Raw genomic sequence first — 23,254 nt, forward strand, 5'->3', positions numbered from 1 at the left:
AAAGCACACATGATTTTGAATTTAAATAGCACTAATAACTTTACTGTGTTGCAAAGCCTTAGTAACCTGTTGAGCCAAAGAAAACCAAGTCCTTCTGTGGACCATGGTTAATTTAACTTCAAGAAGCATAACTTTGCCATTCGGATTCCTTATCCAATGTCAACATAAAAAGTCATGCCCTTCTTTCATGCTCCCCCCCCAAAGAAATACCTGTTAAATTTCACTTTTATTATTTGTCATCCAAGTGTTGTTGATATAAAACCACTTTACAGAGATTTTTGAGGGAACTTACATTCAAGAGATAGGAAGGGAAAATGTTAGTGTAGATTTCAGTATTTGTTTTGGAATTGACTTTTGCCTTGGCTTGATGGGAATGGACAACATGTCTGCGGGTATGATCTGAATTTACTTAGGAAATACAAAATTTATTTTTTACCAAGAGCTTACTGTGTGTCAGGCACTGCTCTAACTATGAGTTATTTCAATGTGTATTTAATCTTGACAACCACCCTATGAGGTATCAATGTCCTCCTTTTAACAGAAGATAAACAGAGGCCCAGAGAAAATAACTTGCTTAAAATCAAGTTAAGACTGCTTAAGGTGGAACCACTAAGAAGGGGCAGTTTCTGTCCAGAGCCAGTGCTAAACACAGTGCCATCAGGGGGAAGGCTTCAATGTGTTGGCTTAAAAAAAAAAAAAAAAGTACATGTTTAGTTGAGACAGCTCCCATCTGCTGCTTCTCTAAATGCCTGCAGTTGCCAAGGCCGACCTCGAGGTCTCCCATGTGGGTGGTAGGAACCCAGTTACTTGAGCCATCACCCCTGCCTCCCAGGGTCTGCCGGAAGCTGGAGGCCAGAGCCAGTGCCCAGCACTGAAACCAGCTACTCCGATGTGGGGCATAGGCATCTTACCCACTAAAAGCCCTGCCCCAAGGTCACCGTTTAAGACTCTTCCTTCAGAGCCTTTGGACTACACACAAGTTCGACATGTTTTCCAGGCTCCAAAACCTCAAACTGACTTGGCTGCTTGTCACTTGGAGTTTACAATCCACTGCTTTCTGACCTCTGGCTCTTTTTATTCGGAACTTACCCAGCCTTGTGCAAGCAGCAGTAATAACCATAGCACTAAGGGTCCTAAAGCAGTTAACTTTCTAGAATTGCGTGACGCAAGGAACATGTAATGAAAGAAACGCGCCTTCAGCACTTTCTACATCTCTACAATAACACAGAGGGAGTCTAAGTGGGGATTGGTGGAGTCTCCGTTTGGGGGGCAGAGGGCTTACGGGTTTCAAGTAGCGGCTCCCTTGGAATACTTGATTATGAGACTGACGCGCTGCCTGCTGCGCTAAAGCGGCACTTGGCTCAGAATGCTTGAAACATTAGCTGTTAGCTCCGTGGCGCAGGGCTGACGTGCCCCGGAAGTCGAAACGCCCCGCCCCTGGAGTCTGACGCAAAGCGCCATAGCCACTCCTGCTCCGTGACGGCGGTTTCTGGGCGGATCTGCGCCTGCGCCTCAGACGGTTCCCAGGCTCCCGCGCCTGCGCACTGCCGTCCACCCCGCCCCGGGCCCGTGGGGGCCATGGTGTTGTCCGAGCTGGCCGCGCGCCTCAACTGTGCCGAGTACAAGAACTGGGTGAAGGCTGGCCACTGCCTGCTGCTGCTGCGCAGCTGCCTGCAGGGTTTCGTCGGCCAGGAAGTGCTCGCCTTCCATCGCGGCCTCCTCGCCGCAGCCCCTAGCCTGGGCCCCCGCGCCACTTGCCGCGGCGGCTCCCGGTGCACCCCGCGCGCCCGCCAGGTGAGCACCTGGCCTGGGTCCCTGGCCACCCCTCCCGACCTCATCCCCCGACCGTATCCCGTTGCCTCCGCGGGGCGGGGCCCAGATTCCCTTGTGCCGCCCCTCCTCACCGCCGTCCCCTGTAGTTTCAGCCTCAGTGTCAGGTGTGCTCAGAGTGGAAACGGGAGATTTTGAGACATCACGTCAACCGGAATGGAGACGTGCATTGGGGAAACTGCCGGCCAGGCCGCTGGCCCGTCGACGCCTGGGAGGTGGCCAAGGTAAGCACCTGCTGCTGGGGCGGAAGGAGGAGGCAGCGGATCACCTGGCGCCTGGACCTCGTAAACGGAGGGAGGGAGGGAGACAGGGAGACGGGGATGGGCTATAAAGAGACTTACTAGTTTTTATATTAATTTTTTTAAAAATTAAAGAGACCGTTAAGCCCATCTCAGATCTTGCCAGTGTGACTCAGTAGCTCAGCTATAGGGATTTTTTTTTTCCTTTTTGATGTTTGCCAGAAGCCTGGTAGGGAGTGGAGAGGGGGCAGTCCGAAGTGGCTTCCTAACACAAAATAACTTTTGGAGTCGATCTACATGCTAGTTAGCAGCAGGCAGAGGTCAGCACCTGGGAAGTGAGGCAAGGGACCCGAGCCCCAGCTCAGCTGCTACATCGGGTCACTGAGCCAGCCTTCTGTTCCCTAACCTCAACATTGATGGCGCTGGACTGCATCCGTGGCCCCCAGCCTTGCGGCTGCCTTGGACCAGTAAGCCCACCACACCTCCACCTTGTTCCCCATTTTATTGTGTTTATTTCATTGCCACCACAGAGTGGCCAACTTTTACTTTCAAGCAAAAAGAAGAAGCCAAATTGTGTCCCTCACCGTGCCCGCCCCTCACCTGTGCCCCCTGCTGCTTTCACTCCTTCAGAATTCCCGCAAACCCCGCCCCCGGGGCACCTGCTTCTGCCATGCTTTCCCCCTCTTTGTGACTGGTCCCCTGCAGACCTCCTAGTGCAGCCCATGTAGCTGTGTTACTGCAGCAACGCCACCCTGTCAGTTTCTTGACTCCCTGTTCTAGCATTTTCTGGCCTACTCCATTCCAGGCTCCCTCTTGCGTGCTCACATCCTGGACCTTTTGCACACAGGAAGTTGCAGTGCCTGGCGTCTTGCTCACCTCTGGCACACTTAACTTGGCCATCCGCACCCAGACCCCTTGTTCCTGTGCAACTTACACCTCTTTGAGGTTTCCACTCCTTTCTCCATGGCCAGCAGTCTCTTGTCTCCTGAGCAGCCTAGTCTCCACTGTCCATCCTTAGAGTCAATCCCTTGGAGCTGCCTCAGCATTTTTTTCTGCTTTCCGTGAACTTGCCTGGCCCAGCTCCAGCCCTGGCAACACCATCATCTACCTCTGCCGGGGGAACGTTGTCACAAGAGAGCTGGACAGGCTCCTCCTGTTCCGGGAGCTGTTTCTACCTTTCCTTGCCAAGCCCCCAGGCCCGCCCTCCCCCGTCACACGTGCTGCCATTGCTCATGCTTCCTGGAGTGGACAGATGCCCCCCAAACATGTACTTCCTCATCTGTTGGCCAGACCTGCCAACCTGCCTCTGTGGGCTCCATGGTCTCTCTTCTGCTACAGAGGCGGAGGGCGAGGAGGGGGGTGGTTTGGGCCTGGCTGTTAAGACAGCCACTTCCCACAGTGCAGTCCTGGCTTCAGTTCCAACCTCTGGTTCCTAATGCAGACCCTGGGAGGCAGCACTGATGGCCTCAGCGTGCTGACACCTGGACTGAACCAGCTGATGGGAATTCTGTCTCTCCTGTAAATGAAATGGCCAACTTTGTTTTACAAAGGGCGCGGCTGTGCACTTGGCTGTTTCCCCGCCCCTACTCGCCCAGGGACTTTGTGTCTCCAGTTGGCCCCTCCCACTTATTCCTGTCATCAGCAGTTGGCTTTACTATGGTCTCATTTACTTAAGATTTTAAAAGACAAAGAGGACACAGTTACTGTATGAGCCAGCCACTCCCCTCCCAGGAAACAAGAGAAACAAGGACTCACTGTAGCGACAAGGTGGAAGCACAAATGTCTACCAGCTAATGCACAGATGAACAAAATGTGACATATCTACACAACAGAACATTATTTTACCAGAAAAGGAAGGAAGTGCCAATACTTGTTACAGCATGGATGAATCATCAAAATACCATGCCAGGGGGCCGGCACTGTGGCGTAGTGGGTAAAGCCGCCGCCTGCAGTGCTGGCATCTCATATGGGCACCAGTTTGAGTCCCAGCTGCTCCACAACTGATCCAGCTCTCTGCTAGTGGCCTGGGAAAGCAGTAGAAGATGGCCCAAGGCCTTGGGCCCCTGCACCTGCATGGGAGACCCGAAGGAAGCTCCTGATTGGCGCAGTCTCGGCCGACTGGGGAGTGAACCGTGGATGGAAGACCTTTCTGTCTGCCTCTCCTTCTCTCTCTCTGTAACTCTTTCAGATAAATAAATAAATAAATCTTTAAAAAAAGCACCATGCCAAATGAAAGAAGCCAGCCACAGATCATAGGATTTGATCTATATGGAATGTCCAGAATAAGCACATCTATAGAGACAGAAAGAGAGTAGTGATTTCCACGGCTTAGGGGGATAAGGAGGTGATAGGTGAGTTTCTTTCTGGGGTCATGAAAATGCTCTAAAATGGACTGTGGTGATGGTTGCACAACTTTGAAATTACTAAGACCCACTGAATTGGGTCAGTTGTATATGAATTATATTTCAATAAAGCTATTTCTTTTAAGATTTCATGTATTTATTTGAGAGGTAGAGCTACTGACAGAGACAGGGAGAGACAGAGAGAAAGGTCTTCTATCCACTGGTTCACTCAAAAATGGCTACAATGGCCGGAGCTGGGCTGATCCAAAGCCAGAAGCCAGGAGCTTCTTCCATGTCTCCCATGCAGGTGCAGAGGCCCAAATATTTGGGCCATCTTCCACTACTTTCCCAGGCCATTAGCAGGAAGCTGAATTGGAAGAGGAGCAGCCAGGACATGAACTGGTGCCCATCTGGGATGCCAGCCCACAGGCGGAGGCCCCAGTAAAGCTATTTTTAAAAATCACTTGAATACATACTTAGAAAATAGATTTTTATATATAAAAAAAAAACATTGATCTGTTTCTTCCAGCTGTCTCCCATTTCTCTGCAGACCTCCCATACACATACCCAGTGGAGCTCAAAAACAGAATGTGAGATGGGCATTGTGGAGCAGCAGGTTAAGCTGCTGCTTGGAACACTGGCATCCCATATCAGAGTAGCTGGCTTACAGTCCCACTTCCACTTCCAGTCCAGCTCCCTGCTGATGATCCTGGCAAGGCAGCAGAAGATGGCCCAAGTGCTTGGGCCCCTGCCACCCACATGGGAGACCCAGATGGAGTTTCTGGCTCCACTGATATGTAAAAAGATTTATTTATTTATTTGAAAGGTAGAGTGACAGGGAGAAAGAGATAGCTGGATTGATATAGGTATCTTCCATTTGCTAGTTCACTTCCCAAATGCCTGCAATAGCTGGAGGTGGGCCAGGCCAAATCCAGGAACTCCTTCTGGGTTTCCCACATGGATGGCAAGTACTCAAGTACTTGAACTATCATCTGTTGCTTCCCAGACGAATTGGAAGGGAGCAAGATTGGAAGCAAAGTAGCTGGGCTTAAACCTGCCCTCTGGTATGGGATGTGGGCGGCCCAAGCAGTGGCTTGACGCACTGCACCACAACACCTGTCACTTTATTTTTACTTTTTATATTTTATTTTCATTTTATTTGAGAGGCAGCGAGACCTTCCATCCACTGGTTCACTCCCCAAATGCCCACAACAGCCAGGACTGGGCCAGGCCAAAGCCAGGAGCCAGGAATTCAATTCAGGTCTCTCACATGGGTGACAGGGACCCAAGTGCTTGAACTATCATCTGTTGCCTCCTAAGATTTGATTAGGAGGAAGCTGGATCAGAAGCAGAGGATTCTGGTCTGGTAGTGGGCTCTCCAATATGGGATGCGGGCATCCCAGGCAGCATCTTAGCTGCTGCACCGAACACCTGCCCTTGATCCCTGTTTTCTTCACCTCCCACTTCCTCTGCAATCCATTCCACCCTGCCTTTGGCCCCTGCCACCGGACTACGTCTGTGGTCTTCAATTCTCGAGCCTCACCTTTCTAGCACCGCTGAGCGCTCTTCTTGTTGAACCCCTCTTGGCTTCTGCCTACCTCCCTGGCCCCTCCACCTCAGCCTTTCTTAGCACTCAGGGATGAGCCCCTTCTGCCTCCCTCTTCTCTGGCGACAGCACCCAGGCCTGTGGAGTTAAGTACACCAGGACTTCAAAAAGTTTGTAGAAATGAAATTAAAAGGTAAGTTTATTTTTGTGCAAAAAAAAAAATCTTGAAATTATATGCAGAGTCTTCAAAAAGGTTTGTGTAAAATAGGTACTATGAAAAAATTATGCATAAATTTAAAAAAATTTTTAACACCAAAGTAATCTTTTAATCCCCACCCTCTTTTAAGATTTATTTATTTGAAAGGCAGAGTTACAGAGAGAGAAGGAGAGATACAGATCTTCCATCAGCTAGTTCACTCCCCAAATGGCTGCAACGGCTGGAGCTGGGCCAAGCTGGAGCTCCATCCAGGTCTCCCACATGGGTGCAGGGGCCTAAGCACTTGGGCAGTCCTCTGCTGCTTTCCCAGGAGCATTAGCAGGGAGCTGGGTCGGAAGTGGAGCCTGCTGTGCCACAGCACCGGCACCATTCCATGAACTTTTTGAAGTCCCCTTCTATTGCCTTTATACTGGTGGCTCCCCAGATTTGACACCCTTACGCCTGCCTGCTCTTCTGAGCTCCAGCTGCACACGTCCAACTGCCTAGCTGACCCCTCCACCTGGCCACTTGCCGGGCACTTTGGTATTTAGTTCGGAAGTGGGACTTTTCCTCTTGCCCCCGCCCTAGGCCCATTCCCCCGGCGGCTTCCTGGAATCGGTGTTGTTTCCTTCTTTCCCTCTCACTGCCCGCTCCTTTGTTTCTGCAGACTGTGTTCGCCACCTTCCTGTCCGTCTCCACATCTCAGCTCTCACCGTCTCCTGCCTGCTTTCCAGAGCCAGTAAGGCGCAGGACGATGTGGACGGAAGGAGCTGACAGTGCCCATTCCTCACCCTGTGCATGGGCCTTATGGAGCATGGGCACACACAGTACAATCTTCAGAAACTGCTTTTGTGGCCAGGAGGCATCAAAGCCCGCCCCCCCACCCCCGTTGGCTTTTAATGATGAAGAGAATAATTGCTAAAGTAAAACTTTCATGTTGGTCGGCGCTGCGGCTCACTAGGCTAATCCTCCACCTTGCGGCGCCGGCACACCGGGTTCTAGTCCCGGTCGGGGCGCCGGATTCTGTCCCGGTTGCCCCTCTTCCAGGCCAGCTCTCTGCTGTGGCCTGGGAGTGCAGTGGAGGATGGCCCAAGTGCTTGGGCCCTGCACCCCATGGGAGACCAGGGTAAGCACCTGGCTCCTGGCTTCGGATCAGCATGGTGCGCCGGCCACAGCGCGCTACCGCGGTGGCCATTGGAGGGTGAACCAACGGCAAAAGGAAGACCTTTCTCTCTGTCTCTCTCACTGTCCACTCTGCCTGTCAAAAAATTAAAAACAAAAACAAAAAACTTTCATGTGCAAGAGAGCAGTTTATATTGGTAAGAAAATGCCAGGCAGGACTTAGCATGGAGAAGAAAAATCACGCCTGGTTTGGAGGCATCCGAGGCCCCTCTAAATTGGTGTTTTCTTCTCAGCAACAGCTGACGTAAGCAAAGGTTCTCTTCTTCACTCTCATTGGATTAGTTTGCCTGTGGCAAGTTAGCTTCATTGTAAACCTTTGGGCATACATAAAAGGCTTCTTAAAAATTAGTTTTTTATTTATTCGAAACACACACCCACACACTGAGAGCGTCTTCCATCTGCTGGGTTACTCCCCAAATGCCCACGACAACCTGGGCTGGGCCAAGATGAAGCCAGGAGCCTGGAATTCAACCTGGGTCTCCCATGTAGATGGCAGGGACCCAAGTCCCTGAGCCGTCACCTGCTGCTTTCCAGGGTGTGCAATAGCAGAAAGCTAGATCAGAAGCAGAGCTGGGACTCAACCCAAGGGACTCCCATATGGGATGCTGGTGGTCGGAGTGGCATTGTAACTGCTGTGCCCAACATCTGCCCCATGGTAGGCTCAGTCAGAGGGTTGGCGTGGCAGTGATAATGAAGACCTGTGCACATCTTCAGAAAGTTCATGGAAAAATGCATGGCTTTCAAAAAAAAAAAGTTTTGAACTAAAACAAACTTCTCTTTCAATTCCATTTTTCCATGAACTTCATGAAGTCCCTGCATCCCAGGATAGCGATGCTATTGTACCTTCTGCTAGGGACTGTTCCGTGTGTACAGAATTCTTCCTGTGTGAGGCTTGGCTCTGTGATCCCCCCACCATCAGGAATATGGGCCTGATGCTTCTTGGGGCACGTGAGTCCCTGCCAGCAGCATTTTCGGATTACCCTCCAGAGCATGCTGTAGAAGGCACTGTAGTTGCTTGCCTACTGAAATGCGTGTGTGTTTTCAATGGAACAAGTCTCTATTTGAGTTCTCATTGGGAGCAGTTGTCACATCTCATCTGTTCTTGTGCCTTGAGGTTCTGAATGTACGTTTGGAAATATCTCAGGAGAGGATATGCCCCAGCCTTGCTATCACACCAGGTTTGGGATCTTTGCCATCAAATCGAACCGAAGGCAAGATGGCGCTAGAAGAAGGCCCTTCTGCTACATCTGGTATCTCAAGTCCTGAGATTCCATTGGTACCTCAAAAAGTTGTAGGGGAATGGACTTATAAGTTTATTTTGGTGCAAAAAAATTTTTTAAAACCCTTACATAGTTTTTTCATCATACACGTCCTCCCCAAGCTTTTTAAAAACCCCTTGTGGGTCCTACTCCCCACAGTAATCGCCAACGTTCAGACCAGTGTGTTACCGTGTGCCAGGCACTGTGCTAGTGCACTTGCCCGCTTAATTCTCACAACATTCTTCAAGGTGGATGAGGACTATTCCCCCCCCCCCCCACGCCCTCCACGTACTGATGAGGAATCTGAGGCTACGTAAGTAGCCCCAAGTCACATGGCTGGCAGGTGGCCAGGCTGGCATTTGAACCCAGGTCTGTCACCCTCCTTAATACTACCACACTGAACTTCCTCAAGTCATTTAGAAAGTGTCCATGTTGAAGCATCTAATTGTACTGTACTAGTTATAAAACTTGAACAACTCAACTCCTGAAATTTCATGAAGGGGAAGAAAAAAGGTGCCTTCCGCCCATGCTCTCTGCTTCTCCCCAGGAAGACAGACAGGTGTGTCTCATGGCAGAGGGATGGCGCAGCCGCTCACTTATCACCTGTAGCCAAGGCTCAGCTGTGATTGACATGACACTGTCTCCCCACTTGCACTGTGGACCCAGGCGGCTCCGTCGTGAACCTCAGCGTGTGAGGGCATTTCAGTCATCATGTGGGAAATAGAGAAGATGTCTCCCCTCCAGTTCCTGGAGTTGGGGCAACTGAGGTGTCCCCTGTACCATCCTGTCCTACAGGCCTTCATGCCCCGAGGACTGGCAGACAAGAGAGCACCTGAGGAATGTGATGCCGTCGCTCTTTTAAGCCTCATCAACTCCTGCGATCACTTCGTGGTTGACCGAAAGAAAGTCACGGAGGTAAGAGTTGTCAGGTTCAAAGCCACACCGTGAGTCAGTCGGATCAGTACTGTGACGGCGTACCCTGTGAGGCTGAGCCAGCCATGCAGGCATAGTGCCCAGGAGCTCCCCAGAACAGCAGGGTGCCCAGAAAGTTAGACTGCGGTTCCAAGTTGGTATCACTAAGCAGGCTGGCGGGGCTTGTGTATCACGTGCACCTTCCGTGATGTCCAAGATCCCCAGGGCAGGTGCAATCAAGAGACTGACCCTTCAGTTGTCCTTAATGAAAGTTTGATGACAACTTGTTACCATGCTCTTCTCCACTAAAGTAGATGAACCTCTACTTGCTCTTTATCCTGACACAAACAGAAGCAAAGTCATTTCCCAGATTACAAAAAAACAGCACTGCATCATTCTGTCTTATATGCCGACATTTGAAATCTGCCCTTCTGAGTCTCATTGAGCGAGCAGTTGCAAGACCAAACTACATAGAACTAAAGAATACATAAACAAGGCCGGCGCTGTGGCTCAACAGGCTAATCCTCCGCCTAGCGACGCTGGCACACCGGGTTCTTGTCCCGGTTGCCCCCCTTCCAGGCCAGCTCTCTGCTATGGCCCAGGAGTGCAGTGGAGGATGGCCCAAGTGCTTGGGCCCTGCACCCCATGGGAGACCAGGAGAAGCACCTGGCTCCTGGCTTCGGATCAGCGCGGTGCGCCGGCCACAGCGGCCATTGGAGGGTGAACCAACAGTAAAGGAAGACCTTTCTCTCTGTCTCTCTCTCTCACTGTCCACTCTGCCTGTCAAAAAATTTTTTAAAAAAAGAATAATAATAAAAAAGAATACATAAACATTAATGGGTTCTGGAGCTGTGGTGCGGTGGGTTAACGCCCTGGCCTGAAGCGCCGGCATCCCATATGGGCACAGGTTCTAGTCCCCGCTGCTCCTCTTCCAATCCAACTCTCTGCTATGGCCTGGGAAAGCAGTAGAAGATGGCCCAAGTCCTTGGGCCCCTGCACCCACGTGGCAGACCCAGAAGAAGCTCCTGGCTCCTGGCTTTGGATCCGCGCAGCTCCGGCCATTTCGGCCAATTGGGGAGGGAACCATCGGATGAAAGACCTCTTTCTCTCTGCCTCTCCTCTCTCTGTGTAATTCTGACTTATAAATAAATAAATCTTTAAAAAAGAAAACATTAATGGATAACAAATAGATCACTGTGCTTGTCAGATTTCCTCAGGGAGATTTAGCTGTTCTCTGGTTGACCAGAGAACAACTTTTGCACATTCATTACTCTGAGGGTCATTGGATTATTTATAAAATATAGAGAAAATGCAAGTATACTTGGCTAGCATGGAAGCAGCTGAAAGAATTGAGGATACTTGATGACGTCACACAAAGAGCTATCACAGTAGTTGACCCCTTAGATACCTTTCAGACAAAAAATGTGGAAGACTTTATGTGAATTATATATTAACTTTATGATGAGATGGCTCCATTTTTCTTAACATTTAGACAAAATTTGATTTTATTTCACCATGGTTTCATCAGAAAGCTCCTTGACCTGACTTCTTGGCTCTCCAGTAATATTTAAAAGATGTTTGCATTGTCTACATCAGCCGGCAGGCACACCCAAGTCCAGTACTCTTGCTCTTTGGCAGGGTGTTTTAAGTTAAAAGATTGAAAGGAATGTTAATCTCTAGCTGGTGACAAAATTTCAAGGGCTGAGGATGGTTGGAGGCATGTTTGTATTTCCTACCCCGATTAATATATTACCCAAGTGGTAGATAGATGAACATCCTCCAAACCTTGAGAGCACCTACAGGTCATGTCAAGAACTTCTGGATTGCTTGGATATTGGCTTAGGATATTGACTTAGGAAGGGGGAAAGGCCAAACCACCCTTGCCCAGTTTGCATTGTTTTGTTCCTGGAGTCCTTATGGCCAAAATCCATGTTAGGGTCATTTTTATTTGTCCTACCTGATTTTTTAAAAAAGTTTCTAAGTAGTTGTCAAACATCTGAATTTCTAGCTTCTCTTAAAAAACCAGAAGATCTGGCAACACTGGGTTCATGTAGCTGCCATGGCAATGAGCCACAAGTTGGACAGAGACTGTCCCTCTGGGTAGTGTATCCACTCTCCTGTTTGGCCCAGTGCCATCTCACCTTCCTCCTGTTGTGCATGGCCAGCTTCACTCAGCTGATCTGTCTGATCCTTGAAGGCCTTTCAGTTTGTTACCCAAGGAGGACTTACTTCTTGGCCTATGCACTCTGGACAGGATGAAATTAAATATGGATCTGACTTGAGACCTGGACTATTCCCCACCCCAAGAGAAATATATGCCCGATTAAACACATGATCCCAGGAAAATTCTAGCTCTTCTCATCTGTGGAGCACACTAGTTGATGCTGTAACTAATAAAGTCTTCCTTCAGTTTTTCTGTGGAACCACAAGATCTCAGTTATCACATCATTTGCCTTTTTTTCTTTTTTAAGATTTATTCATTTATTTGAAAGAGTTACACAGAGAGGAGAGGCAGAGAGAGAGAGAGAGGTCTTCCATCCACTGTTTCACTCCCTAATTGGCCACAACTGCCAGAGCTGGGCTGATCTGAAGCCAGGAGCCAAGAGCTTCTTCTGGGTCTCCCAAGCGGGTACAGGGGCCCAAGGACTTGGGCCATCCTCCACTGCTTTCCCAGGCCTTAGCAAGAGAGCAGGATCAGAAGTGGAGCAGCTGGGACTCGAACCGGCACCCATATGGGATGCCAGCACTGCAGGCGGCGGCTTTACCCACTACACCACAGAGCCAGCCCCCCATTGTTTCCCTTTGTAGCCTTGTATCTCTTTATCTTCCTGTAGGTGATTAAGTGTCGTAACGAAATCATGCACTCTTCAGAGATGAAAGTGTCTTCCACGTGGCTTCGAGATTTTCAGGTGAAGATCCAAAATTTTCTGAGTGAATTCAAGAACATCCCGGAGATTGTGGCGGCGCACTCCAGACTAGAACAGGTAAAAATCGCAGTGAACAGCTTAGGCTTACAGAACTGAGCAAAACGACAACTGTGGTCTCCCACTTAGGATTTGAGGTGTATTGGCCTTGAGCTGAATTTTCGACTATAAGCAGAGCAAAGAGCGCTGATCCGAAATCTGGAATTCTGCTGGACTAAGAAACTGCTGCAGTCACTGTGTGTTATGAAAGCGATGCGGTTGAGGATGTCGAACCGGAAATTGTTTGAGTAATCCCATGGAGTCTCTTTGCTTTAAACCAGTTCATGTGTTTGTGCGGTCATCCCACAGCTGTTGACATCCGACTGGGCTGTCTACGTTCCCGAGGAAGATCAACGAGATGGGTGTGAATGCGACGCGCAAACTTACCTGAGTGCCAACCAAGTAAATGAAATTGAGATGGAACTGCTAAAGGAAAAACTTCAAGAGCTGTACCTTCAAGCAGAAGAACAAGATGTGTCGCCCGAAGAGGTAAATGAAAAGCGTCGCGACCTCTGTGTGAGCGAACAAAGTCAGGTGCCCGGGAGGGGCTGACACGGTCCAGCCAGTTGTTTCCAGAAGTGGATATTCTCTTGGCACAGATGACTAGTACCTTTTTACAAATATTTTCAGGGAACCAGCAAGCATTTGAGAGCCCAGTCTGTGCCGCAGAGTGGAATGACCTGTCTGGGCCAGCAGCAGAACGCTGAGAACTACGCCCTGAGAGTTCTCTGCTGGCCAGGGAGGATTGCCAGGAAAGGTGCTGTTGGGCTGGACCTCGCAGAATCAAGGTTGAGGCGAATTGGCAAGGGAAGAAGGGCATTCTTGGCAGGCAGAAGAGCCCTTGCGAGGGCTTCCAAAAATAGTTGCGGCCTGGGCAGTGACCAGGTGAGCAAAGGAGATGGCTTCAGCCAGCACGGTTGCAAAGTCAGGTGAAGCCATGTTTTGAAAGGTTTGCCCCTGCCACGCCAAGGACTTTGAGCCTTATTCCCAAAAAGCAGTAGGGAGCCAGCAGGTGTTTTTAAGTCCTAGTGATAAGGTGAGAGCTGGCTTTTAGCAAGTGAACTCTTGTACCCAGTTGAATGTTGAACAAGTGGCCGGAGACTTGCCACAAGGTGACGAGTGAGGCTGACAGGAAGAGGACAGCAACTAGAGGCTGTGGTGTGGGCTGCATTCTGGAGGCCTAGCTTGGGCACAGCTGGTGGATCTTCGTGGCTAGGTGGCTGACTTGGGGATAGCATGGGGCTGGAAAAGGCGGGGCAGGGCTGTTAAAGGGTCACCAGGGTTTCTAGCTTATGACCTGAAGGCTAGTGATGCTCTCAGATCTGACTACGAGTGCAGGAGGCATGAATCCCCTTTTTGGTGAGCAAGGTATAAAAGAAACACATTTTTAGTAAAATGGTATTGTAGGAAGGCTTAGGAGTGTCCCAACACAGGCTGGATTAGCAGGCTAGCTCACAGGAAGTTGGGGACAACTCATTCACCTCTGCCTGCCTTCTGGTCTTAGGAAGGTAGTTGTGGAGGTTAGCCTGTGAAACACAATGGGAGCATTTACTGAACACAAAGCAAGTCATTCATTCATTACGCCCTGCTTGTCACTGGTAAATGTGCCTGTATCAACCATTCTGACAGTGACCCAGATGCTTCATTTAGCTGGGTGAGCTCTTTTCCCAAATGGACTGGGTCCCACTGCTGTCTGTGTGCCCACCATGGTGCACCAAAGGTGTCTAAAAATGATCAACTAGAATTTTAGATCTTCTCTTTAAAAAGATTGATTGTAATCATTTGAAAGGCAGAATGAGCAACAGTGAAAGAGAAAGAGATCTGTCACCCACTGCTGCACTCCCCAGATGGCAGCAACAGCTAGGGCTGGGCCAGGCTGAAGGCGGGAGCCCGGAACTCCACCTGAATCTCCCATGTGGGTGCGGAGGTCCAAGCACTTGGGCCATCTGCCGCTGCTTTCCCAGGTGCGCCAGCAGGGAGCTGGATTGGAAGCAGAGGAGCCAGACCTTGAAGTGGCACCCATATAGGATGTGGAAGTTGGAAGCAGGGCTTCACCTGCTACACTGGACACAGGCTCCAGATCGTCTTTTATAAATCCATGAGTTTCACCTGGCTTTCTTTTAAAATGCTATTAAACCAGTCCTTGGGGGCTGGTGCTGTGGCGTAGCAGGTTATGCTACTGCCTGCAGTGCCGGCGTTCTGTATGGGTGCTGGTTCGAGACCCAGCTGCTCCACTTGCGATCCTGCTCTCTGCTATGGCCTGGGAAAGCAGTAGAAGATGGCCCAAGTCCTTGGGCCCCTGCACCCGTGTTGGAGACCCAGAAGAGGCTCCTAGCTCCTGGCTTCGGATCGGCACAGCTCCAGCCGTTGAGGCCAGTTAGGGAGTGAACCAGCAGATGGAAGACCTCTCTCTCTGCGTCTCCTTCTCTCTCTCTGTAACTTTGCCTTTCAAATAATAAATAAATAAATATTAAAAAAAAAAACAGTCCTAGTTTTCTTCCTGCTGATGCTTTCAGAAGCAGAGTACAGCAAGGGAAGCCAAGTGGAGGACCAGACCCATTGCCCCTGGGCCATCAGCAGTTCTGTCTTGAGGGAGCTGCAGTCCTTCTTACGTAACTGGCAGAGTGAGATTGCTCAGTGTCTCTGGAGTAGAGCAATAGGCTGGCACGTAGCAGAGTGACTCGGAATAAATTAAACATTTATTAAATGGATGTAGGAAGGAAGGAAGGTACCAGACGCGATGCTAAGTGCTCTTAGTAAATTATTTCTACTCCTCATGGATGGTGTTGGCGTCATCGTCCTTAATTTACATTCATAGTCGTGACCTTGGAGAGGTCAAGCCGTCTCACCCAAAGGCACACAGCTGGCTGTGGGACAAAGCCAGGCTGCAGTGTCCAAGTCTCCGTGGTCATGTCCTGTCGTTTCTCTGGTCGCACTTTCAGGTTTTCTGTCTCAACTTCCTCTTCTCCCTTTACATATAAACGTGCAAAAGCCTTCCCCATTCTGAATAATTGTTTAAAAGCCACCTTTTGACTCTGCCTCTCATGTAAGCTAAAATAATCTCCCCAGCCACAAACACGTCTTAAGCACATTTCAAGTGCAAATGCATTTATTGCTTCCCACAAAGGGGAAAACTGAGGTTCCAGGAAATGTCAGTTAGGAGGCACTCCTATTGAAGATGGGGATGGGGATGGGGTGGGGATAGGGATAGAGATGGAGATGGAGAGAGAGAGACGGGATTTGGAATGGAGGTGAGAACTAGAGCAGGCAGCGGAGGAAGGGCAGAGATTTCTACAGAAAACTTGAGCAAAGGCGAAAACACTGGGAGTGAGGCTCCGTGGGGAGGGTCAGGGTGGAGTAACACGAGGCTCACAGATCCCCGTCACAAGGAGGAGGGCCCCACTGAGGGCCAGCAGCCAGCCAGGGCCATGTGTGCAGTGCGCGGACCTGGTCAGCACAGCCCCGGTCACCAGAAGCCTCTGAAGGGTGTCTAAGGCACCAGGTGCACCTCCTAAGAACTCAGCGTGGGGCTGGCGCTGTGGCATAGCGGGTAAAGCCACTGCCTGCAGTGCCAGCATCCCAAATGGGTGCCGGTTCAAGTCCTGGCTGCTCCACCTCCCATCCGGCTCCCTGCTAATGGCCTGGGAAAGCAGCAGAGAATGGCTCAAGTGCTTGGGACCCTGTACCCACATGGCAGACCCGGATGGAGCTCCTGGTTTCAGCCTGGCCCGGCTCCAGCTTTTATAGCCACTTGGGAAGTGAATCAGCAGATGGAAGATCCCTCCCTCCCTCCCTCTCTCCCTCCCCCTCTCTCTCTCTTTCTCTCTAACTCTGCTTTTCAAATAAGAAAACCAAATCTTAAAAAAAAAAAACAAAACTATTAATGCATGCTGCAAATAATGTCAGTGGTGTCAACTTCCTCTCACGGTCTTTTGGTGCCCAGATTTACAAGTTCAAGCCTAGGCATCTTGCAGGAACCGTGGGCTGATTTCTGGCCATGCATACATAGCCAGAGGGTACTTTTTCATCTGAAGGTCGCCGGTCATCTTCAGTCCCCCCAGCCCTGGGTCCCTGCCTGCTCCCTAATCATCGTGGCCGTAGCCTTAGCTGGACTACCCCTCCATTCCCTCCCTGGCAGCCGGCACCCAGCATCCGGCGGGTGGCTTCACTTAGGTCGCAGTAACCCGAGAGTTTGCCCAGGACCTGCCTTGCTTCTACTGCACCAGAGCCAGTTCTGAACATGTGCTAACATGTCACAGCTGCTCTGCCAATGTGGCAGGCGCCTCACTTTTCTTCATTAGACTCAAAAATCTTGACATCGCATGGAGTTGCAGGTCCCCCAGTTAAAAATCCTTCAGCCCACCCAAAAATATAACTACTTCTCATCTCTGTAATAAACAGTACCAATGAGGGCTTTCTCTCCGTGAGCATAATGAAAACACGTCCAGCATTCCATTCTGTGAGTACTTAGGGTAGCTTAAATGTTGACGAGTACGTTGCTGGTAGGACTTTCAATGGGTACCACCTCTGTAGATGGTAGTTTTGGCAAAGTCTGTTAAAATTTAAACGGGGTGGGCATTTTGGCACAGCAATTGAAGCCACCACTTAGGATGGCTGCGTATTGGAGTACCTAGTTTGAGTCCCGGCTGCTCCGCTTCTGATCAAGCTTCCTGCTAATGCACCTGGGAAGGTGACAAATGATGGCCCAAGTGCTTGTGTCCCTGCCACCCATGTGAGAGATCCTGATGGAGTTCCTGGCTCCTAGCTTCGGCCTGATCCAGCTCTCACTGTTACATGGAGAGTTTGAACCACCAGATGGAAGACCTCTCTGTGTTGTTCTACTTTTCAGATAAATAAATAAGCCTAGAATAATTGAACCAAATTAAAAATGCATTTCATTTCTAAAACTGAGGCCTATGAATCAGCTTCTCACTGAGGCAAAGTGACACACACCAGGTTAGTTACTGCAACATGATTTGTCTGAACACAAGTTCCAAACTATGGTAAAACATGAGACATCCATCCTTGCAATACTGTTCAGCCATTTGCAAAAAGTAACAAGATTACTCTGTTATCTCATATGGAAGAGATTGGCTCAAAACCAGTGTCTAGTAGACTTCTCTGTGCTTTTAAAGATGTGCTGACATGAATGCCTAGAACAGCTCTGGAAGAGATAAGAAGTATCACCTGTAGGGAGAGGAACTAATGACCAGGGACAGGATTTGGAGGAGAGTCGACTTTTTACCTTGTGCCCTTTTCTTGATTGTGAGTTTGCTATTACATATGCAGAGTTTTAAGCAGACTTACATATATAACATACCTATGTGTGCGTGTTTCCCGGTGATATACGAGTCCAAAGTTTAAAATGAGAGGGCTTCGTTCTATTTCTGTATGCACACAAGTGAGTGTGTGTGTGCAACAAAGCCGTTTTACACAAACGCAAGAAGTTTTTGGCAAAACACATTTGAGGATACAAGCGAACACCTCTAGGCGATCCCCAAACCAGCTATCCCAGGTCAGGTTTTTGAGTGGGGGATGCTTTGTTTTAAAGGTTTGCTTTACGGCCAGCGCCGCAGCTCACTAGGCTAATCCTCTGCCTGCGGCGCCAGCACCCTGGGTTCTAGTCCCGGTCGGGGCGCCGGATTCTGTCCTGGTTGCTCCTCTTCCAGTCCGGCTCTCTGCTGTGGCCCGGGAAGGCAGTGGAGGATGGCCCAAGTCCTTGGGCCCTGCATCCGCATGGGAGACCAGGAGGAAGCACCTGGCTCCTGGCTTCGGATGGGTGTAGCTCCGGCCATAGCAGCCATTTGGGGCGTGACAGAGGGAAGACCTTTCTGTCTCTCCCTCTCACTGTCTAACTCTGCCTGTCAAAAAAAAAAAGAAAGAAAGAAAAAAAAAAGCTTGCTTTAGTTTTCTTTGTTTGTGTTTTGAAGCTTAGCCTGTCTGTGGCCAAATGCATGTAGCCAAGATTTCTGTCGCTTGGTGGATACTTGTTCAGAATCCAGGCTTGAAGCATGTAACAAGGGTCTGTTACAACATGATCTCAGCTGTCCGTTGTTCGGTTCCCTCTTGCAGATCTCACATCGACTGGAAGGGATGAAGGAATTTCTGAGAAACAACGAGGATCTTAGAAATGGCCTTACAGAAGACATGCGGAAGCTAGACAGCCTCTGTCTGCAGCACCCACAGCCAGCCCCGGAGGAGCCTGGGAGAGAGACGCCTGCGAGGACGGCCGAAGGTGGGTGAACTCAGGACAGAAGAGCCTCTTCCCTCTGGTTGGCGGTTCTCTCGTGGGAGGCTGCAGTGCACACACAGCTGTCCAACGCGAAGGTTCCCCACGTGCTTATTTCCAAGGAGAAAACGCTGAGCTTTGTGCTCTCTCTGATTCCTGGTTCTCACAGCTGTGCGGTAATTCCACGCCAACTCTCTGGCAGCTTTGCTTAGCCAGTGACACCCGAAGTCACGGTCGAGTGTCAGTCACCCTGAGGCCATAACCAACGCGCAGTAATGCCCGCCCCACCCCCCACCCCACCCCGCCGCCCTGTGGCATGGGTAGCACCGTCTGCATTCCCATGCGGAAAGCTTGCTAAAGTCAGCAACCAGTCTTCACTGTTTCCTCTTCTTTCCCGCAAAGGAAGAAAATGAAAACATTCTCTTTCATTTTAGGTTGCCCTTCGACAAAAGTCAGGCGCGTTCTGTGAAAGTCAGCGTGGCTTCCGTCTCAGAGTCCGGTACCCAGACAAAAAGGGACTTTTGTTGCTGGTTCTTTTTTTTTTTTTTTTTTTTAATGGACTTTTTTTTTACTCTTTGGGAGTATTTTTTATTTTTAATATGTATATTCAGAAACTTGGGGTTGTGTAATCAAAAATACTAGATACTCTTGTGCCAAAAGTTGTTACCGTTCAGGGATCTGTGGCTACTTAGAAGGTGACATTCTTTTCTGGTCCAGCTGCTTAACCTAGTAAAGGCTGTATTTGGCCAGGCCTGTCCAGGGGCTCCCACAGAGCCCCGTGTCCTGCCCCCACTGCTACCTGAAGTCTCCCCCCGGGGCTGTGCTGTCCGCGCTGAGCTCAACATCCGCGCTTTTTGGATGAAGGTGAGAAGGACAGTGGGCTGAAAGGTCATTTGCTAGCCCCGTCCCTTTAGTACAGAACTGCTACTACCAGGTTGGAGTAGCCGAGGGCAGCCTGGGCCGCTCCATGAGGGCGGGAGAGTGGTGACTTGCCTTGGCCAGCAAGGGGGAGGGCTGTCGGGGCAAAGCTCCTCAGCTGGCAGCTCGTGGGTGACACACTTCTGCCGAGTGAGCTGCTCATCCCGTGCCTTCACACATCCCCAGGGCAGAGCACAGGGCCTGGCCCTGGCCCGCGCCGCCCATGGACATGTGTTTGATGGTGGGGAGGTCACCTGCCAGCTCAGGAGTACCCCTAGGCCTGGGTATTAGTTATACTCCGAAGCCTGCTCCCTCCCTAGGAAATGTAAGAATCCAATTTCAAGGCCGGCACCGTGGCTCACTAGGCTAATCCTCCGCCTTGCGGCGCCGGCACACCGGGTTCTAGTCCCGGTCAGGGCACCGATCCTGTCCCGGTTGCCCCTCTTCCAGGCCAGCTCTCTGCTGTGGCCAGGGAGTGCAGTGGAGGATGGCCCAAGTCCTTGGGCCCTGCACCCCATGGGAGACCAGGAGAAGCACCTGGCTCTTGCCATCGGATCAGCGCGGTGCGCCGGCCACAGCGCACCTACCACGGCGGCCATTGGAGGGTGAACCAATGGCAAAAGGAAGACCTTTCTCTCTGTCTCTCTCTCACTGTCCACTCTGCCTGTCAAAAAAAAAAAAAAAAGAATCCAATTTCAGAATTCTCATGGAATTTCAGAGACATCGTTTTCTGTCAACAAACGTATTCATACTTCTTCTGTTCCTTTTACCCAAAAAAGCCATCCGCTCCTGCCTGGGGCCTGTGTGTTTCCTGAACCATGCGGCCACTGTGGTGGCCTCCGAGGCGGGCCTCCCTTTGGCCTCCCCCTGCATCTGCTTCTTTCCGAAGCCAAAGGAACATCCCTGCGCCCTTCAGGGCCACAAGCGCCATGTTTCCCGCTGCCTCCCACACCGAGTGCAGATGGGTGTACTCCTTCGCCCACTCGGCTGCCCACTAAGGATATAATCTGTAGCAGGCAGGGGGATGTGCCACACCAGGTTTTACATTACAGTGCATTTTGGGGGGCAGATGTTTGGTGCGGAGGTTGATGTGCCACTTGGGACACCTGCACCCCATACCTGTGTTCAAGTCCTGGCCCTGCTCTGTGTCCCAGCTCCCTGCTAATGTGCACCCTGGGAGGCAGCAGGTGATGGCTCAAGTGTTTGGGCCCCTGCCACCCACGTGACAGACCTGGATGGAGCTCCTGGCTTTGGCCTGGCCCAGCCCTGGCTCTTGCAGGCGTCTGGAGAGTGAACTAGTGGGTAGAAGACCTCTCTCTGTCTCTTTCTGCCTTTCAGAAAAATGAGATATATTTAATATAACCATAAAACCCAGATGAATGCAACTGTGATTGTAACTTCCGGCTTGAATCTTCCCAGTATCACTTGGCCTTTAGTCGTGTGTTTGCATGTCATGAGATCCTTGAGAAGACTTGAGTAGGAAACAAGAAGAATTTTCATTCATCATGTAGCTCTCTCAAACTATGAAATGTAATGAAATATTTCCTAGCTTCTAGATATGAGATACAAAACTTTGAGTCTGCTGGAATCTTGATGAACTAATTTAAGACATGCTTTCTAACTTTGGGAACTTTGGGTTATGAACTCTGCCATTTTATACCTGTATCTAGTTAGTTTTTCCTTATCTACACAGCAAGCCTTTGTCACATGTCAGCCACGTGCCAGACACTCGAGTTGCTGCCAATACAAGGATTTGTAAGGTGTGGAGATGTGTGTGAAGATCATCTTGCGGAATCTGTCTGCTCTGGTCATTGAAGACACTTTGCAGAAAACCCTGTACTGGCAACATTGAGTTACATGGAAACAGAGAAAGGAAGACGTGCCCAACCAGGAGGGCTCCGCGAGCCAGCGGGCCCATTGCAGAGAGGGGCTGCTTGAAGCACCTCTTCCACGACTGTTAGAACGAATGAGAGGCCGGCGCCGTGGCTTAACAGGCTAATCCTCCGCCTGCGGCGCCGGCACACCAGGTTCTAGTCCCGGTCGGGGCGCCGGATTCTGTCCCGGTTGCCCCTCTTCCAGGCCAGCTCTCTGCTGTGGCCCGGGAAGGCAGTGGAGGATGGCCCAAGTGCTTGGGGCCCTGCACCCGCATGAGAGACCAGGAGAAGCACCTGGCTCCTGGCTTTGGATCAGCGTGATGTGCCGGCTGCAGCGGCCATTGGAGGGTGAACCAACGGCAAAAAGGAAGACCTTTCTCTCTGTCTCTCTCTCTCTCTCACTATCCAGTCTGCCTGTCAAAAAAAAAAAAAAAGACGAATGAGAGAGCACTGCCTGCGGCACTGTGGAAGAGCGCCATGATTGGTGAAACCGGAAGCCAGTGTGTGACGATGCTCGGCGGCTACGCTGCTATTCGTATCTTATGACAGCTGTGGCCCGGAAAGTTGTGTGCTTTTCCCAAGCTCACTGTGTTGCCTCCGTAAAAGGAACTGGGGGCAGAAGGGCTCTTCTATTTTGTTTACTCCCATGTTGATTTTTTTTTTCCAGTATGCACTCGGGCATTTTGAAAGTTTTTAATGAAAAATTTTAATTTCAAATAATAAAAAAATGTGAATTATAGAAATCGAAAGTGCCAGGTATCTGTGTCACATTTCCTGGAACACACTGTGGCCTGCGCTCTGTAACTGCACCTCCAGGGGGCCTGGCAAAGCGGAAGTGGCAGGGGACGGAGCCCAGCCCGTGAACTCCTGTGCGCGTGGAGCTGCCTTTGTTTCATCATGGCGTGCCTTGTCTTCATCCCGCAATGCGATCTTGCCCCTGATCTCTCCCTAGGCCACACTCTGTGGCTCGCCACGCTGAAGGAGTTAGAGAACAATGGTTTTAGCCTTTGAGTTGCAAGGATGAAACAGTGCTCTGGATTTGGCCTGTTCTTTACCAGGCAGCTCAGAGAACCTGAGCAGGCAGATGTCACATATTAACCTGGAGGTAAAACACTTGAATTCTGGGAAATGAGTAGTGTGGGGGCAGGGGCAGCAAAAGCTTCTAGAACGCTAGCTCTGCGAATTCAGAAAATGCTATAGACAGTTTAAATTAAATTACCAACGTCAGAAAGGATTCTGTTTGAGAGTTTGGGGAGATTATGAAATGATTGGTACCCGAATGATTTGAAAGGTTCATTTTTATTAAAGTGTTAATTACTTACAGGGCTTTAAACATTAATATCCTAGGCAAGAAAGAGTTAGCTCTCCTGCTTGAGTGGGCATATTGTGAATTAGATGGGCTAAGTGGAGCTTTGCGTTAGGGTGGAGAAATTGCAATCTTTTGAATATTTCCCCTGATCGTTTTGACTTTTAAATTGTAAAAGTAGAATGAGAGGAAATTATCAGCAGAGATTACCTCCTTTTCCCCTTACCAGGTTAATTAGAAACCTACCTGCTCCAAAATGTCTTCAACAGACAGTAGCTGCTTATTAAAATACACTCACATTACAAAATACATTTTGCAAGATAAGCCTAAAATATATTAATTTCTACTCATGTAATAGTGAAGTAAAAAATGTCCCTTAATGTTTTAATAAAAATCTTAATATGATTCATTTCATAACCTGAAGAACTGGTTTTTATTACTACATTGTAATCTGAATG

The 23,254-nt window shown here is 49.9% G+C and overlaps 1 protein-coding gene across 3 annotated transcripts; it reads left to right on the forward strand.

Annotated features, from left to right (window-relative positions):
- Positions 1-1,555: 1,555 nt before the first annotated feature.
- CXHXorf38 (chromosome X CXorf38 homolog) lies at positions 1,556-23,195 on the forward strand. Of its 3 annotated transcripts, none has more exons than XM_062183610.1 (7): positions 1,556-1,794; positions 1,920-2,054; positions 9,390-9,509; positions 12,341-12,490; positions 12,779-12,958; positions 18,542-18,704; positions 21,310-23,195. In XM_062183610.1, exons 1-7 carry the CDS (start codon positions 1,579-1,581, stop codon positions 21,429-21,431), a joined length of 1,086 nt encoding a protein of 361 aa, XP_062039594.1. In that variant the 5' UTR covers positions 1,556-1,578; the 3' UTR covers positions 21,432-23,195. The 3 variants fall into 3 exon arrangements, with proteins under 3 accessions (XP_062039594.1, XP_062039595.1, XP_062039596.1); XM_062183611.1 differs by having other exon boundaries at positions 19,133-21,403; XM_062183612.1 differs by having other exon boundaries at positions 20,955-21,403.
- The last annotated feature ends 59 nt before the right edge of the window (positions 23,196-23,254 follow it).

The sequence above is a fragment of the Lepus europaeus genome, chromosome X (genome assembly GCF_033115175.1).
Source record: "Lepus europaeus isolate LE1 chromosome X, mLepTim1.pri, whole genome shotgun sequence".
NCBI lineage: Eukaryota > Metazoa > Chordata > Mammalia > Lagomorpha > Leporidae > Lepus > Lepus europaeus.